Raw genomic sequence first — 18,513 nt, 5'->3', positions numbered from 1 at the left:
CATTTCCTCATATTCCAAACGAGAAATTACGGTAGCAAATCACCCGGTTCTTTACGACCATAACTATTTACCGGGATACAAACCGGAGGAACCAGGCATGGAGGGAGGTGGCAGAGACAGTGGGTGAAATTGGTAGGTTTTCGCCTGTTTGGGGACTTTATATCCAGTTTACTTCGTTTTAACATTGCTATTGCTTTGTATGCCGGGGGCGGGCGGGAGATTCCTGATTGGTTGTTGGTCGCGAGAAATCGCCAGCTTCAAGATTTTTTGATGCCTGTAGTGTAGACGGGCCGTAACCGAAAGGAGAGGAGAAAATACTGCCCCACAATGCCTTGCAGCCGCAGCATTTGACGTCACACAACAGTCGGCCGTTCACGGAAACAATCGATTAAGACGGAGAAATAATATCATGAAAGTTACGGTGCTTATTAAGCTTTTTAAAACGTATTTGGTAAGTTGCCAAAGTGCTTTGTTTTGAACGTTCATCAATATTATAATCAAAAAGAGAAATATGAACGTTAGTTTTTACTGAAATGATCAAATAAAGTCAATATTTCACTGAGCTGTGTGGGGATTGTTCAACTTTTAAAAGATGTTTGAATGGTGATGTACACAGTGATAGGTGTTAAAGACTAACGTTTATAATAAATACATTTGTATTGATTTTAAGATATTTTCATAGTTCATAGCCTACTGGGATCATGTTTTGTACTAATGTAGACCGGAGGGAGAGGGTGACGACCATAAGTTTCACTTTCCTTTTTTATTTCAATTCCAACTTTGGTCATGAAGAATATGTTTCTCTGTTGTCCACGTTCATAAAGCAAAACACAACAGCATCAGAGCACGCTGCAGAGTCTCTATATGAGTTTACAGTAGTCCCTCGTTCTTATTAAACATCCATGTTGTAGTCCGCTGTATAGAAAACTGTAGTTTCCATAATTTCCCCACAGCAGCAGACGCACAAAATGACATCCGCTGGCGCATCATAAACACGTCGGATAGTGAAAGTGCAGTCGGATTCTCTAAAGCAGTAGTCTCTTCTCCTAAATCCTTTTGAATTCTCCTGTCCACTATCCCTTAACGTTTCACTCAGAGGTCAAGGAATAGGAGATAGGGTTAGAACTTAGGAGCTGATTTTTAAACTATCCGAACGCAACCAAGGTCCCATGTGTCGGAAGTAGATGGGCGGGTACAAAGGATGATCCTCAGTTTAACGTGTAACGTTTAAAGTCAGAACCATCGTCAGAACATCAATTCAACGACATTGTTAAAAGTAACAAGAGTTAGACTTCCGGGTTCAAGATTGTGTTTACATATCAAACCATTTTCAACTCACACCAACGGATTAGCTTTTATTTTGAAAATAATGAACCGGATATGGTTTTGCTGCGGCCGTTAGCTTGACACCGAACACACGCCATGCCCATATGATGTGTGTCTGGAGTGAAGCTAAATCTGGATCGAGTCTGTTGTTGCTTCAGTAAAGCCAGTCTCCAGGCGGAGTATGGGACACAGTTTACTGCGCAATGTGTTTTTCTTTTTACTAACAAAACGGGATTTCAAACGTGTGTATTGATGTAGCGTTAGCAGCTTACGTTGACTCACTGAACTCATCCGGATCAGTCAGTAATCCATTAAATTCAACTGGTAAGTGATGTTAGCTTAAATGTAAAGATTTCTACCACAAAGGCAGTTTCTAACAAAGCATGTGTAAAAAAAAAAAGCCTTGATTAATAATGGTTATATGTTGGTTAATCGTTAAAAAGCTTGTTCTTAACTTAGCTTAGTTAGCAAGGTCACATAGTCAAAAGATAGGTTGCTACATGGAGCTAACGGTTAGCAAAGCTGTCTTACATCAAGGCAGTGCAGGAGGTTCAGAGGCTTAATGTCATATGCACAGTAGATAGTGTACATATGGCAATGGAAGTCCCGGGCTCCTCCAATAATGCAACATAAATATATATAAGACATAAACTATAAACAAATAAATTATGCAAGAAATAACAGAATATAAATGAAATAGTGTAAGAGAATGTTGGAAGACTAATGTGCAAGTAATGCAGGAGAAGTGAAATCTATACATGTGAACGAGAATAATATGAGTAGACATTACTGTGACCTGTTTCATCACCTGAACGCATCAATTAAAACACGTTATGTCAGAAAGTGATCGCCATTGCTGACACATGACAGTCTTACCTCGGTAGTTTTCTGTACACATCCGTGGTTATAATAAGTAGGCGGTGGCAGAGCAGAAGAAGCTAACTCACATGTTGTATGCATACTATACAGGGCGGTGTTCAGCAGGATTTTAAGGTTTTATTCTCTCCTCCCTAGTTTTAGTAACGTTCTCCAAACCTCCCCAGGATGCTGACAGATTCTTGGGTGGGGCTAACGCGGATGACCGTACACTGGAGCCCAGCCCAGGGATAAATCACACTGCACAGACTCAGTTTAAAGCACCGAGGGGCAGTCAAAAGCCATGACCAAGCCCGAGTCGAGGAAAAGCGGCGTGGCTGCCATGAGCTCCACCGGCAAGTGCGCCACATCCGCCACCGCGCAGGTCAACGACGGGGAGCCGGGTTGTCCGGATCACAGCGCACACATCAAGGCTAATGTGATGAAGCAGACTTCCAGGGAGAGCATGAATTGGAGGAACTGTGGAGTGGATTGTGAAGTCTACGACGACGGGACCAACACCTTTTTCTGGTGAGTGCTTTTTATGGCAATGTCAGGAATAGAACATGTCAAATACTGACTGTTGCTGCAGCATCTGAGGTGATGGGGTTTGTTTTGATCAGTGACTACATGAGAGTACTTCTAATTCTCAGTGCATGCCCGTAAAAGGGGTGACATCAGTGGTTTATTATAGCTTTCAAGGTGAACTGAAAGACAGGCCCAGGAGATCTCAGTTAATCCTTACAAATACTGTGACCTTGTCTTAAATATTGTGTTTTTAATAGCATGTCTGTGTTCAAGATGAAATGTGAACTTATTCAAATGATCAAATGAAATTACTAAACATCCACAAGGTGTTAGTTATAAAGGTGTGTGGCCTGCCAGGATGTTATTGATGCTTACATTGCACATCCAAGTACAGAGCTCGTTGTCGACAAGCCAATAGCCAATATCCTAGCCTGCCACTTCAGCAGAAAGATATCCATGACAGATTTGAAGTGGAGACAGGTATTCTGTCAATGCGGCCAACAGGAGGAGTAAGTCCTGTATTCACCCGCACTGACACAAATGCATACACAAGTGCGGGGACATGTGCAGGATGCAGGTGTTACCATGTGTGGGCACGAGGATAGTCTGGAAAAGTGACATACTGTTCGGCAGTCCTGCTGAAAATGCTGCCACCATGGGCCATCAACCTGTCGGGAGAAGAATATATAAGCCTGAGTAAGTGTATGCCTGTCTCATCTGTGCTTTGTGTGTAAAGCCGTGCTTCTGTGTGGAAAGCAAAGGGCAGGAAGAATCTGCAAAGCTACCCAATATCGTTGACAGCACAGGAGACTGGTGTTCCCTGAGAGAAACAATTAGTGAGGATTCCTCATTACTGTGTTACCACCTCTACCTCCTAAGTTTCCTGTTAGCGTCTTACTGGAGGCTTTAACAGGAACAAAGACGCTCAAATACTTTGGTCTATTCGGGATATGAAAGTAGGCCAGCATCCTGCAGTATAGAATGATTACCTGGTGACATTTTCCCTAATGACAGGAAACATGGACAAAGTATTTATTCTAAAGCAACATCATGATGAAATCTTTGGAGGATGGCTGTGTTAAGCAAATGTCACTAAGCAGGGAAATGCTTTGGTGTTACGCATCGGTAAAAGTTGTTCACTGTTTATGGTCAGCTGCTGTGGCAGGCCTCCAAATGTTATTGTGTTTTCAGCCAGCTGACGACCAATAATCCTACTCACCATCACACACACTCTTTCATTATCTTATTATCTATTTCCCAACCACACACTCACTCAACATCATGGGCACAACCAACATACTGATGCCTCAAAGAAGTTATCAATGCATTTTACTTAAAAAAAAAAGTAATCTATAAATTAATAAAACGTGATGCTAAACCAATTGAGGCCTTGCAGGGAACCCCACGTTTCGCTCTATCTCCGTGTCTTTACCAGAGCCTGACCAAGATAGCGCCATCCCTGATTTTGTCAATTTGATTTTAGCTTATGACAGATTTTAAAAATACAGTGTTTCCGCCAGACCAGGGCGCGTGTTCCACTAGCACCCCCCGCCCAGGCTCGCCGGCAGTACAATCTCCGTCACAGGAACACGCTTTGCTGGCGGCGAAAAGAATCCCACCAGACTCCTGTGCCCCACCAACAGAGGGATGTCCTTGTCCTTTTTCCTTTTCGTCATTTCAAGCGATGAAAACTCTCGATCTCGAGCTGAATAATGGCGTCAAATGACGGCAAGACGCCCCCTGGCGGAAACGCTGTTTGACACTATTGTAAACATTACCCTTTTCCGACAAGACACTGACAAGTTGAGTTGGAGAGATGTGTAGCTTAATGAATATGTTTGTTTATACTGTATAGTGGGACCAAACACTAAAGTTCAGCAACAATTTAGAGGGAATGTGCTCTGTACCCGCAACATGCTGCTGCAATCAAAGCCAAATTGCTTTATAATCGTCTTTACATAAAGCAGCACTGGTCGCAATGCTCATTAATGCCCGATACTTGTCATCTCATTATGTTAATTGACACTGCTGGCCGTTGGTTATTTATTGCTCAGTGAGCTTTGTGGTTCATGGGCAGGTCACTGGCTCAATGCTGTTTGGTGTTCGAACTGATATGCATGGAGCGCTTTCAACAGCTGGAGATCCCTGAGCAAACAAACACAGAACAGGCACAAGGTCAAGCGTTCAGAAGGGCTTCAATCGACCCTGAACACAATCTTGGACGCCAATAAATACTGTCCGATCCATCCAAGCATAGTATAAAACATCAATATAACTCCTCCACTGCTCTATTCAGTATTTTGCATGTCCCTGTCAGTCTGCCAAAGAGCATTCAACGGCTTATCACGATTTCTATTTTTGAGAATTCCTGGGGTAGTCCATTACATACTCTATACCAGGGGTGCCCAACCAGTCGATCGCGAGATGTGTCTAAAAATAGAACAACAATATTCTGTTTTATCGAAAATGTCCTATAACATAATCTTCCTGTGCCAGAATAATGCACTTGAACGCATCAAAGCTTTGTGATTGGCCGGCGTGACCCCATGTGTCGGGGCGTGGCTGGTGGGCAGTGCGCTGACGTTGTCCGTGTCAACAGGAGTGACAGTCCGCACACACAAGACCGCAATTATGGCAGAAGCAAAAAAAGCCCAAAATATATCATTTTCACTCTGAGTGGGATGATGATTATTTTTGTATCTATTCCAATTCAAAGTCCATCTGTCTCATCTGCAATGCGAGCGTGGCTTTATCGAAGAAGGGTAATTTAGGAGCGACATTTTAAAACAGTGCACAAACGCTACGAGACGGAATTCCCTCCTAATTCTAGTTTTGGTTTTGTTTGTATGATTTACGGATAATCCAGTGAATGCTGGGAAAACAAGGTGTGTGTGTGTGTGTGTGTGTGTGTGTGTGTGTGTGTGTGTGTGTGTGTGTGTGTGTGTGTGTGTGTGTGTGTGTGTGTGTGTGTGTGTGTGTGTGTGTGTGTGTGTGTGTGTGTGTGTGTGGTGTGTGTGTGTGTGTGTGTGTGTGTGTGTGTGTGTGTGTGTGTGTGTGTGTGTGTGTGTGTGTGTGTGTGTGTGTGTGTGTGTGTGTGTGATATATTATATGATAGTGACGCACGTTCGACAGCATTTAGCACTACATCGAGATTAAGATTAAACTAATTTATTTTGGGAACTCCCGCATATAGGCTACCTATGGAGTTAGCCGGATGTGTGTGAATTACTGTTCATGGTCATTTGAAAACAAATGCCGTGTCGGACAAACACACCGAACACACAGAGCTGAGCAGAGCACATACACACACACATCATACGCCTTAGTGACTGGACATCTCCTTCATAAAACTAATACAAGGGGTAGTAATCGGGCAGTTCGATGTGTGTGTAGAGGTGTGTGTGGAGGTGTGTGTGGTTAACACGTAGCAGCCTGCAGTCACTCTTAAGCTGTTCTGATGAAGGTAAACACAGCGAAGGCGGTGCGTAAAAAGGCACAGCTCTCGGCGCTGGTGCTGCACTTCTCAGAGGCGGAGTTATACGTCCCGCTGCCTCCTGATGCTGCAGCCATTTCATGAAGTGAAGGAGGTTTTCCTTCTATAAACAGCTGCGGGCAGCAGATGCCGTGAGAGTCCCGGACATGAATTCATAGATCAAGGCAGACTGGTTTACTCTCCTGTTTTGCCAATCCGGTGCTTAAACAAATAGCTCTACACCCCTGGCCGACATGTCCTTAAAATGAAGTCTGAGTTTGAAATATATCTCAAATAATGTATGCACTGCCATTTCCCAACATAAACATAACGGTCTGCAATTAAACGGTTGTCTCCTGTGCGCTCCGCTTCCTACTTGGCGCACCGGTAACTTTCTCGTGAGCACGAGAGGCTGAGCCGCCGAATCCCTCGGAACATCATAAAAGCCATTTTCAACGGTTTTCTGGTGAAAGATTAACTAGGCTACTGGATGAAATAATATGACTGGTAGGCTATAGGTGCGAAAATTAAACTGTTAAACTGTTAAACTGTTACGAACTGTTACTGCCCAGTAACAGTTAGTGGACTAATACTAACCTGGGGGGACAGAGTCTTCTCCGTCGCTGCCCCCTCCCTCAGGAACTCACTCCCACAACCCATCAGAGACTGCACTGACCTCACCACCTTCAAAAAACTCACCTCTTCAATCTGGCTTTTAATGTGTGATTGTTTTTGTATTATTTGACTTTAACTATATATTTATTTGTTGTTCCTTTCTTTTCTTTTCACGATATCTGTAAAGCGTCTTTGAGCATCTATAAAAGCGCTAACAAAATTAATCTATTATTAATTCAATGTTATAGCATGTGTTGGAGCTATATATCTCTTTATATTATTTAATAGTTTAACATTTATTCTCTTGCTGTTTATTGTAAATGTATTCTTAGTGTCATAAGTTAAAGTAGTTTCTATGCTTTTATTTTGAAGGCATTGTTGGGCACTGGGTGATTAGAGCACCTGGTTGTATATATTGGAGACAGGTGGTGGTGGTGGTGGGAGCCAGAGCACGAGTAGGCAAACGTTTTTTTTACCAGGGTGTTTCAAGCCACACAAAGGAAAGCCATAGGAAAAGAGATATAGAACACCTGTTCATTGTGCTTTGTTATTGGAATAAAATGCACAAATGGAGGTTCTTGTCTGGACTTGGATGATCATTGCCCTGCGTAAGATCCGCTAACTAGTGCCTCAGCGGCTGTATTATTTTAAGTTAATTATCTGTTTTATTTCTATATGATTTTGGCCGCTACAGCATGTATGTATGATCTGTTATTTTCTGTCGTACGGCTAAGGCTAAGGGTTGTTTCCTGCCGCCGGGTGATATGGGAGATGTACGCTTATGGCCAACGTCATAAAAACTCAAGTTCAAATACAAAAACATTTCGCAAGTTTAACAGACCCTGCTGAAGTCCAGTCTATTGCTCCATCGAAGTGATTGAAAACATTGAGCTGACTCGTAAAATCCATACCTCTTTGTGTATTGTGTTTGCTACACACCCTCTTTGTAACAATTTTCCGCTGAAGTAACCCACTTTCTTACCAGACATCTGTTTTCTCTCATCTCGACTTCCTTCATTATATATTCTTCTGGCTATTAGACACACAGATTTTCCACACTCACGCTAAGGATCTTTACAATCCTTTTTTTTTTAATGATGAACAATCTGTTCTGATTGGTGTCTTAAAGGGGCCTACAATTTATAAAACCTGAAAATCAGCATTATACGTCCTCTTTAATATTGCTATTCGTTTTCCTATGTGACCTCAAATACTGTCAGACAGTATTTTTCTCTCCAGCAGCTTTTTCCTCTTGGCACGTGTTATTAATATCCCTCTGTCTGTCCCTTCTGTGTCTCTGCAGGCGAGCCCACACTGTGACGGTGCTGTTCATCCTGACCTGCGCTCTGGTCTATGTCACGCTGTTGGAGGAGACCCCCCAGGACACGGCCTACAACACTAAGAGGTCAGTGGGCTCGTCACTTCCTAAAAACCCTGCAGGAACCATCCGGCTGCACTCATACAGTCCACCTCACCACCTGAGGTCTTTTGATGGGACTGAAGTTAAACATAATTATTTTTACAACCGTTTATCTTGAAAGGAAACTTTATTAGTGATCAGCATCGAAAATATGTAACTTTAATTGTATTTTTGCCTTTTAAATGTTTAGTCATCCTGGGTTTACATTTGGATTTGTTTCCCTTCCCTGTATTGGGTCGGATTCATCTCAATGTAAATAAATGCACCGATATTTAAAGTTTCATATAAATGTAAAAAACATCCATATACATAAAAATATGTGGATGTGGTTGCATTTATTATTATTATTATCAATATTCATTTCAAACCTTTATTTATTCAGATTGGTCCCATTGAGATCATAGATCTCTTTTTCAAGGGAGACCTGCAGCATATAGATTCCACATGAAACATAAAACAATAAAGGACATTATATATTATATTTACAGGATACATAGTTATAGACATTTACAAGTGCCCATTGTATCAGCAAGCATTTCATTTACCCTAGCTTTAAAAACATGCAGAGGAATGAGATTGCTCAGTTTCAATTCTTGCTGAAGATTGTTCCAAGCAAGTGGAGCTGCGCACATAAAAGCTGTCTTACTGAAGACAGTCCTTGCTCTTGGCACATCTAACAAGACTACATCATGTGACCTCAGACAATAGCTGCTTGCAACTCTCTGTGTTATCAGAGAGCAGATATAATACGGGAGTTTACCCAACAACGCTTTATAGATAAACGTGTACCAATGACTGAGCCTCCGTACAGAGAGTGATGGTAAACCTGCCTTGGTATACAGTGTACAGTGATGTGTAAGCACTTTACAATTTGTGACAAATCTCAGAGCACTGTGATACGCAGCATCCAATTTGCTCAGGTAATTGGCAGGTGCATTCATATACAACAAATCCCCATAGTCCAGCACAGGTAAAAGGTCACAGTGACTAGCCTTTTCCTGGCCTCAAGCGAGAAACAGGACTTGTTCCTGTAGAAGAAACCTAGCCTAACCCTCAGCTTTTTAAGCAGGTTATTGACATGGAGTTTAAAAGAGAGACAATCATCACCCAGATACCCAGGTATTTGTAACAGGCAACAACTTCAAGTTTTGTTCCTTGCGTAGTTACAATATCTAAAACAGGCTCTGGTGTCTTTTTAGCTTTTGAAAAGAGCATTACCTTGGTTTTATCCACATTTAAAAGAAGCTTTAGTTCAGAGAGCTGAGTCTGAATAGTGTTAAAAACAGCCTGTAATTTAACACCAGCCTCCTGAATGGAGGGACCTGCACATTACATCACAGTATCATCCGCATAAAAATGTAAAGTAGCTTCATCCACATTATCACCTACGCTGTTAATATATATGGAGAATAAAAGTGGTCCTAAAACAGAACCTTGTGGTACACCATTAGAAATGTTTAACCATTCAGAAGACAGTCCATCAAAATGAACACATTGGGACCTTTCAGAGAGGTAGTTCACAAACCACCCCACTGCAAGGCTGGATAGGCCAATACTGAGTAGCCTCTGCTTTAAAATGCGATGATCAACGGTGTCAAACGCTTTGGAAAGGTCAATAAACAGAGCTGCACAACTCTGCTTATTATCTAAAATAGTAGTAATGTCATTCACCACTTTCATCGTGGCAGTGATGGTGCTGTGTTTCTTTCTGAATCCTGACTGATGTTTAGACAGGATGTCATTTATACATAAAAACTCCTTTACTTGTTCACTCACAAGTCGTTCAAGAACCTTAGCCAGAACTGACAATTTAGAGATGGGCCTATAGTTATTTAAAATAGTTGCCTCCCCTCCTTTCAGTAAAGGCAGGACATAAGCTGACTTCCATACTTTTGGAATTGTGTTCGTGCTGAGGGAGAGGTTAAAAAGAGAAGTAAGAGGTGGAGCAATAAAATCTGCAGCTATCTTTAAAAAGAAAGGTTCTAAGTTGTCCGGGCCAGCCGGTTTCCTAGGATCTAACTTGGATAATGCTTCATGAACAATACCAACAGTTAAAGGAGTAAAACTGAAAGGGTTTTCCAGACCACATTGTTCAGAGTCACGGATTGGAGCGTTCACAGGAGCCACACAGCCAAACAGAGAGCCACAAGACACAAAATGCTCATTAAAACAATTTAGCATAGTAGCCCTGTCTGATATAGTGCCAGATGCTGTGGTAAGGCACGGAGGTAGCTCATTTGGGATATCACCAGTGGAAATCGATTTTATGGCTTTCCAAAATTTCCTAGGGTTATTCAGGTTTTCTGTGGTAACTGACAAATAGTACTTTGATTTAGCACTTTTTATTTGGGATGTGAAGCTATTTCTTAGCTGCCTAAAACGTAGCCATTCTACCTCTGAGCCTGATTTCCTAGCCTTTGCCCAGGCCTTGTTTCTCTCATGAAGGAGACTAGACAGCTCAGCAGAAAACCAGGGATTGTTTCGTCCCTTCACTCTAAATTTACGCAGAGGTGCATGTCTATCTATAATTTTCATAAAACCAAGATAAAAATAAGACCATGCAGTTTCTACATCAGCACACAAATTGATTCTACCCCAATCAAAATCAAACAGATCATGCACAAAACCCTGCTCCACAAAGTGTTTTTTGTCTCTCTTTGTGATGACACATGGTTTAACCTTTTGGACCTTAGTGTCCCTAATTGTGGCTACAACACAGTGGTCACTCACATCATTAGCAAATACTCCCACAGATGAGTATTTATGTGGAACATTTGTTAAAATTAGATCAATTAAGGAGGATTTGTTTGGGGACTTAATATTTGGGCGAGTAGGACTGTCTATAATCTGGGTAAAATTCAAAGAGGTACACAGGTTTTTAAAATCCTCTGACACAGAAGTTAACCAGTCCCAATTAAAATCACCAAGCAGCACTATTTCCTTGTAGGAAAGTTGCGATAACAGTTTTGCCAAAGACGATAAAGAGTCCTTGACAGCCGAAGGAGCCCTGTAGCAGCCCACCACCATGAGCTGTTGACCCTTTGTTACCTCAATATTCACGGCTAAAAATTCTAGCTGTTTACCAACAGATTTGGAAACCATATTAGTTACACAAAACTTATTTTTCACATAAATGTCAACGCCACCACCTTTTTTAGGCCGGTCAGTACGATATACACTGTAACCATTTATGTAAATGTCAGAGGCCAAAATGGATGTATCTAGCCACGTTTCTGATAAGACAATGACATCAGCATCAGTCGAACTCGCCCAAATACGGACAAAATCTAATTTAGGTAACAGACTACGCACATTTAAATGAATTAAACCTAGCCCAGATCTAGATATAAAATCAGCAGGAGTAGCTATTTGACTAATACTGCTAGGTGGACCTGGATTTGGCTGTACATTTCCAGATAGTAACAACAATAAAAATACCAGGCACCTTTTCCTCTTAATCAACACACATACATTGTCAGTTGATCTAGAGTCACCAGCAAACTTCGCGAAAGTGAGATTAGAGTTTAAAAAACAATTCTGAAGGACCATCGTGGCAGGCATGTGAGAAAGACAAACATTTTCCGAAATAAATGTCCGCGACAGTGCAACCAGCAATTGTTTGTGCAACACCTCCGAAACTGTACAGGGGATGTCCACTGCGGGCGACAGAACATACCCGAATCCAGTAGATTGTTCAGGACGACTAGCGATCTTCTCCTTGTCCAGTACAGCCAAGAAAAGGCACAGCAGAAACACGACACCCGCCATTCTCCCAGTCCAGCACAACAGTATCCACGCTGTTCCCGGAGCAAGGTGGAGCAGGCCTCAGCTACAGCAGCACAGCAGAGTCGAGAAGGTAATCCCACCGCGTTACACCGGCTGTTTAATCCACTTTACATCTCCGCCGGGAGCACAGGCGCGGAGAGGAGCAGCGATACGCGGTGTGAGGAGCGGCAAGAGGAGCAGCAAGAGGAGCGGCAAGAGGAGCGGCGATACGCGGTGTGAGGAGCGGCGATACGCGGTGTGAGGAGCGGCGATACGCGGTGTGAGGAGCGGCGAGAAGGGCAGCGAGAGGAGAGCCGGGACCACACTTCCGACTCTTTATCTCTGCAAGAGTTGCTCCCTCTCGTGCTAAATCCACTCAGCGGGCAAAAGTAGGATCCCAGAAGTGATTCGCCCAGTGTGGAGTGGCTCCTGAAACCCTTCCCGACGAGCCTTTAGTGGAACTCGGGTCCGCTGTAGTGGATGAGGTTGAACGTGGCTCACATCCGGAACTCAGCAAAGGTGGATCACGTCTCAGCGCTGACGGCGTGTAACCTGTTCCTCAGGTGAACAAGCAGCGAGCAGCTGTGAACGAGCAGCGAGCAGCTCGTTAAATATAACTTTATTGATTAAGGACCAGGCATACAAATCCATTAATCTAAATAAAGAAAATGTGTTTGTCAGATTATAGCCTTAACCTAATCGCCATCTGCATTTTGTAATATTTCAGTCAGACATTGACCACCACTCCTTTTTTCTTATTTGAAATAACTGTATGTTGGTATAAAGGCAACAGTTTGTGTGTTACTCAATCTTTTGTGGATCATGTCCCTGATGAATAGGTCCCATAACAAACCAGCCAATAAGAACCACAATGTTAATCTCACGTTTAGCACCGTTTGGCATGAAGCCAGAGCCACACCAACGTGGGTGGGGTGCAGAATGAACCACTCGCCTCCCCCGAAGCTCTCCCCTTGAACCCAGCTGGCTCTCTTTCAAGGCCACATTTTTTCACAGAAAAACAAAACCCTGGTGGCCATGGAAAGGAATATCAGAGATATCAGGTCACTGTTTCTTTAAACTAACTTAGGTATTGCACTGTCTACCCTTCAGTGTGTCAGAAGTAAAAAAGAGCAAAGTGGCTGGTTTTGTTTGTGACGTTATGAAATGAAGAGGAAAACTGTACTGCTGTTGCTTCTCATTCTACTACGCAGTGTTTTATAAATTAGCTATTATTAGCTGGCTGTTTTTTTGTTTTGAACATGCTTTTTCTCTCTGTTCCCTCCACCCTCAAGTTGTTGTGCAATTGGTTACAGACTCTATTCTTCTAGAAAATAACAGCATGGCGTTCAAATGAAAAGTAGAAGTGGCTATAGTGTTGTAATACCACTCATTGTGAATCTTTTTGGAGTGGTATTGATAACATCCCACATACATGTGAACATAAAGAAACTTTTTTTTAACTGATTGAATTTGTTTACTTTCGGCAGCTCACCTTCATCATGTCGGTCACACGAGTTTACATATTTTTCACGCTGGTCTGATAACAGCCTTCAGAGTTTCTCACACACACAACTTGGCTCTGATAAGAGTTTTGGTTGATGCAAGAAAAAGCTATCTTTGTTTAATGACCTCAAGTGAACTAAAAGAAAGAACAAGTTGCTTGAAATGAACAGCTTTCAGATTAAAAAAAAATGTGCTTTTAAGCAAAAGCTTCTCTTTGTGTGGGCATTTATTTATAAGTATAAGCAGGGGTGAACATAACTTGTTTGCCCTGGTTCTCAAAGGAGCACCTGGAGATGTTGCTCGGTGCGCATCCTTAAAATGAAATAAATCGGACCTTTTGAGGGGTACTTGACTTTATGAATGGGGGGGGGGGCTCATGAACTGTTCGCTGTTCACTGTATGTCTCGCAGCAGGGTTACTGTGCGGAGCACATAAAGCAGATAGCGATAGCGAGGGGTAGAGCAAGGGATCGCAGATGCCGTCGTGCTCGCGGACGGATGAAATAAATTAAACCTAAATGGCTCGCGGTGCTCCTTTTTTGTCAGGGGGTGCGCATGCGCACCAGTTATGTGCAGCCCTGAGTATATGGCATGAAAAGCACAAGCAAACTGCATACAAAGTGTGTTTCTGACAGTTTGTTGTTTGTTTTTATGTTGGTGTTATTGAGGGTTTATGGGATGGTTCTTAACAGGATTTGCTGCTGTCAGCCCAGTCCAGCTTGTCAGGATAAATACCCGAGAGCTTCTTCATTACAGAAAGACATCTGTTCAACAGATCCCATAGAACTAGTTGTACAGTACGTTGACAAAATAGTCATTATAATCCCTTACATTCATTTTTATTATCTACAACTTTTAATGCAAATGTAGTTTAGCTCAAACAGAAAGCTGGGTTCCTTTAATAGTTTGTGCTGTTATCAGCTGCTCCAACATCACTTTTAGGGTAAATATAAAGTAGAAGCCACCATCCACTGTTCTGCAATATATTTGTTATCTTCTTGAATCTCTTATTGTATTAAATCTTCATTGCCACTTTTCCAGCATATCTCTGGCTAGCTTAGTTCTATGTTTCCTGTACATTTACAGTGTTGTGTTTTTCCTATATTCATTACACATTGTATTTATTTTTACTATAATGTAAAGCTGGGAGATAAATCAATTAAATGAATAAAATAAAATCTATGGTTTTTGATCATTACAGTAGGGAAACGCATCAATTGTAGTTATAGGAAAGACAGGTTTTTCTCAGTGTTCTAGTTAATCAGTTGCTGGTTTTGTTCATAGTAATATAGTATTGTATAACACAACTTTAAATTGCATGTTTTTGTGTTTCTTTGTTTTGGCCGTGAAGAGGAATTGTGGCAAGCATCCTGGTGTTTCTTTGTTTTGGAGTGACGCAAGCGAAAGATGGGCCCTTCACCAGACCACATCCAGGTGAGAATTATTTAACCTTTATTTAACCAAATCTAATTTACAATGCTGACCTGGCCAAGAAGGCAGCAACGTTACACATAACACATAAGACAAACATATAAAATACAGAGAACATAACTAAGAAAACAAAAGATGAAAAAGCAGTCACTACATTGTGCACATTTGGACAGTAAGAAAGGTGCACTACTTATTACTGCAAGAGCAGCTGGTGGTAAGGACTTCAGACAACTTCAATTTAAAACAGGCTATTGAGACAAGTGCCCTCAGTTTGAGGCGTGATTGAAGGTCATTCCAAGACCAAGGCCCATAATAAAAAAGACTCCTTTTTCCAGTCCCAGTCCGCACAGCAGGAACCTGGAACCGTATCCAGGCACTGGATCTGAGGTTGTAAGAGTTACAAACTGGAACAAATCTGGCACATATGTAGAGTGGAAGCTTACCTAAAATGGCTTTATACATTAATATAAACCAATGCTGCATCCTACGCATAGTAAGTGAGGACCATCCAGTTATGCTATACAGTGTGCAATGATGAGTCATATAGGGTGCATTTAATATAGAACACAGTGCAGCATGGTAGAGTGGGCCAAGTTTGGCCAAAACAGTGGGACAGGCAAATCTATAAATGGTATCACCGTAGTCCAGCTGGGACAGGAATAAGCCAGAGACCAACCTTTTACGGGATGAAGTTGAAAAACAACATTTAAGTCTGAAAAGGAAGCCAAGAGTGAATTTCAATTTCTTTGTTAGAACTTCAATATGGTGTTTGAAGTTCAGATTACTGTCCAACCAAAAGCCCAGATATTTGTAGGTATCGACAAACTCGACAGAGATGCCATCAAGGGTGTCAATGGAAAGGCAAGAGGATGCTGACTTGGGAGCCAAAAGCATTGCTTTGGTTTTCTTACTGTTCAATAGCAGTTTTGAATCAATAAGCGCATGCTGCAGCGTGATAAAATCTGATTTTATATTGGAAACGGCCATATCCAGAGAAGAAGCACATGAATATACAATAGTATACATATGATAGGTACAAAATTGCATCTGATTACAAATATTGTTTAAATATAATAAAAAGAGCAAGGGCCCCAAAATAGAGCCCTGTGGAACTCCCTTCTCCAAGGTGACAGGGTCAGAGACGGTACTACCCAGCCTGACGCATTGAGTGCGGTCGGTTAGATAAGTCTGAAACCAGCAAATGGCATTATGACAGAAACGAGACACCAACATAACATTAGACATAATGTTGTGATCTACAGTGTCAAATGCTTTGGCTAGGTCAATAAACAATGCAACACAAACAGATTTTTTTATCCAAAGCAGCCTAAATATCTTCTAAGACTTTCAGACTGGCAGTCACAGTACTGTGCTTTGTTCTGAATCCAGATTGCATAGGGTTAAGGATGTTGTGTGAATTAAAAAATGTTTAGCTGAGTAGAAACTAGGGACTCAAGAATCTTTGTGGACAGGGAGAGATTAAAAATATCAGTTACTGGTTGTGCTATATATATATATATATATATATATATATATATATATATATAATTATAATCTGAGCTGCACATTTTTTTAAAGAACAGGTCGAGGCCGTCAGGCCCGGCAGACTTTTTAGGATCAATTGAGTGCAAACCCTGTAAGACTTCAGAAACCGAGAAATAAGCGAAATCAAAAACAGGGGAGTTCATTTCTTGACTAGGGCTGTGAGTACGACCAAGCAGAGAGTCATGACTTTGCTCATCAAAGATGTGACCAGCCTTTTTGAAGTGAGCATTGAAAGCATTTGACATACCATCTGAATATGAAATAAAAGATGTATCTCAGTTACACCAATGCAATATTCTTCAGTTTTAAACAGCATACAGAACGGTGCAAGGCATGCCAAGATTAAGAATGAATTACATAATGGGAAAGGTCAAAACCCATCTATTAACAGCCTCTTAACTTTAAAACACACATTTACAAACTGACATTGAAAATACATCTGCCATTACAGTAATAAACAAGCACTGTACACTATACAGCATGCTGTTACCAAAAGAAGCCCCTCTGATGTCGGACATTATGATGTGTATTATCGATAACTCCATTACCTTCCTGTGTAGAGGGGTACCTAAGAGCAGTTGCCTCTAAATAAATCAATACCAACAATTCAGAGTCTCATGTTGGCTGATAAGATCCTCTGAGTGCTGGGAATCAATACACACTATGGCTTGTGATTGTCAGCATTAAGGAGACATATGAGTAAATGCAAGAAAGGGGGGGTGTTTTCCTGGCATAGGATAGGTCCGAATCCCCTAGAGAAGAAATTAAACACACTTGATGAACATCTTCATCACATTTTGTTGACGTCCCTCCTGGCTTAGAGCAGTAATATAAGTCAAGGACAATCAATCTTTTTTAACATGGTGTTAATGGAGCATTCTCACACTTACTAAACACTTACTCCAAGAGTTCAGTGAACTGCTTTTTAATGCAGAAAGAGGGACACGAAACTACAATTTACAAGGTATTTCAGCTGATTTTAACTTTGTTTTGAGAGCATCAATGTTGTTTTAAAGTTTTCGTGAATATTGGTGGTGACATGGATAATGTGTCAAAGCATTTTTTGGATTGGAGAGTAGTTTTTCAAACTGTGACACTATATACCTCTTTTTTTAATCTGCTAAACTATAAAGGGATGCTTCTATTTATACAAGTGTAGTTCACGAGAGTAGTTTGTTATTTAGGTCATCAACATGTTTCCCAATAGCTCCAGAGGGAAAATAAGGAAAGAAGATAGCAGGGTGTGGAAGTCAGATGGAGGTGCACTCTGAATGTTGTTCGTTGAAGTAGCCCGGCAAGAATCTGGGCTGTTGCCTTACCTCTGCCCTCGTCTCCCCTCCCTTTTGGTGAACAGAAGGGTTTTTTGTTTCTGTGTGTGTGGAGAGACTGCGTCATGCTCCCTGACCTGCGAGCCAGCCAAGTAGTTTGAGTTGTTTTTCACCTCTGTGCTGTTCTGCTGAAGCTCCACAGCTTTTTATCATGGGAAAAGCTCCAGAGGGACTTTTAGATTTACACCCTGCAACTCCGGGTGGATCACCTGCTGGGAGTGTAACAGCCCACACATCGATACACAAGAAACGACTACTGTAGAATAATGACATTGTAATTTAATCCTTTTGTAGGTTATTTAAGGGTTGGCTATGATAGCTGTGGGCTTTAATTACATCCATTAATAGTCCTTTCACAAGTGAACTTTAAAGGAAGCCAGATTCTCTGTTGCAATCCCTCTGACTGTGGTACTTGAATGTTATTGGATTCAACTGTCTCCTTGGGGATAGAAGAAACACTCTGTGAATTATTTATTCGGAACAAAATGAAGCTATTATTCAGGATTTTAATAATGCAGAAGTATTTAAATCAGCACATCTTAGAATCACAAGTTAATTTGGCACTTATACACACAGCCATGTGTGGGAGAGAAACTCTCTCTGCAGGGAACTTTGGGATTTTAGCCTTTGCAGACCATTTGATGCACAAAAACCTTTACAACACACTACAGGAAAGGGAAAACCCCCAAAAGCACAATAAGGCCCCTTTTTAAATGCATCTCTCAG

At 41.6% G+C, this 18,513-nt stretch overlaps 1 protein-coding gene across 2 annotated transcripts in view; it reads left to right on the top strand.

The window, feature by feature from the left end:
* The first annotated feature begins 1,413 nt into the window (after positions 1-1,413).
* ptdss2 (phosphatidylserine synthase 2) overlaps positions 1,414-18,513 on the top strand; it is a 33,371-nt gene continuing 16,271 nt past the window's right edge. The window contains exons 1-4 of one of the 2 annotated variants that reach the window (XM_034084975.2): positions 1,414-1,650; positions 2,370-2,712; positions 8,100-8,201; positions 14,835-14,917. In XM_034084975.2, the coding sequence (XP_033940866.1) occupies positions 2,486-2,712; positions 8,100-8,201; positions 14,835-14,917 (412 nt within the window). In that variant the 5' untranslated portion in view covers positions 1,414-1,650; positions 2,370-2,485. Of the gene's footprint in view, positions 1,651-2,340; positions 2,713-8,099; positions 8,202-14,834; positions 14,918-18,513 lie in introns of both variants that reach the window. The other variant, XM_034084974.2, reaches the window with a different exon arrangement.

Source organism: Pseudochaenichthys georgianus, chromosome 6 (genome assembly GCF_902827115.2).
Source record: "Pseudochaenichthys georgianus chromosome 6, fPseGeo1.2, whole genome shotgun sequence".
In the NCBI taxonomy this organism is placed as follows: Eukaryota; Metazoa; Chordata; class Actinopteri; order Perciformes; family Channichthyidae; genus Pseudochaenichthys; species Pseudochaenichthys georgianus.
The sequence above is the reverse complement of the archived record's forward strand: the minus strand, read 5'-3'. Positions and strand labels throughout refer to the sequence as shown.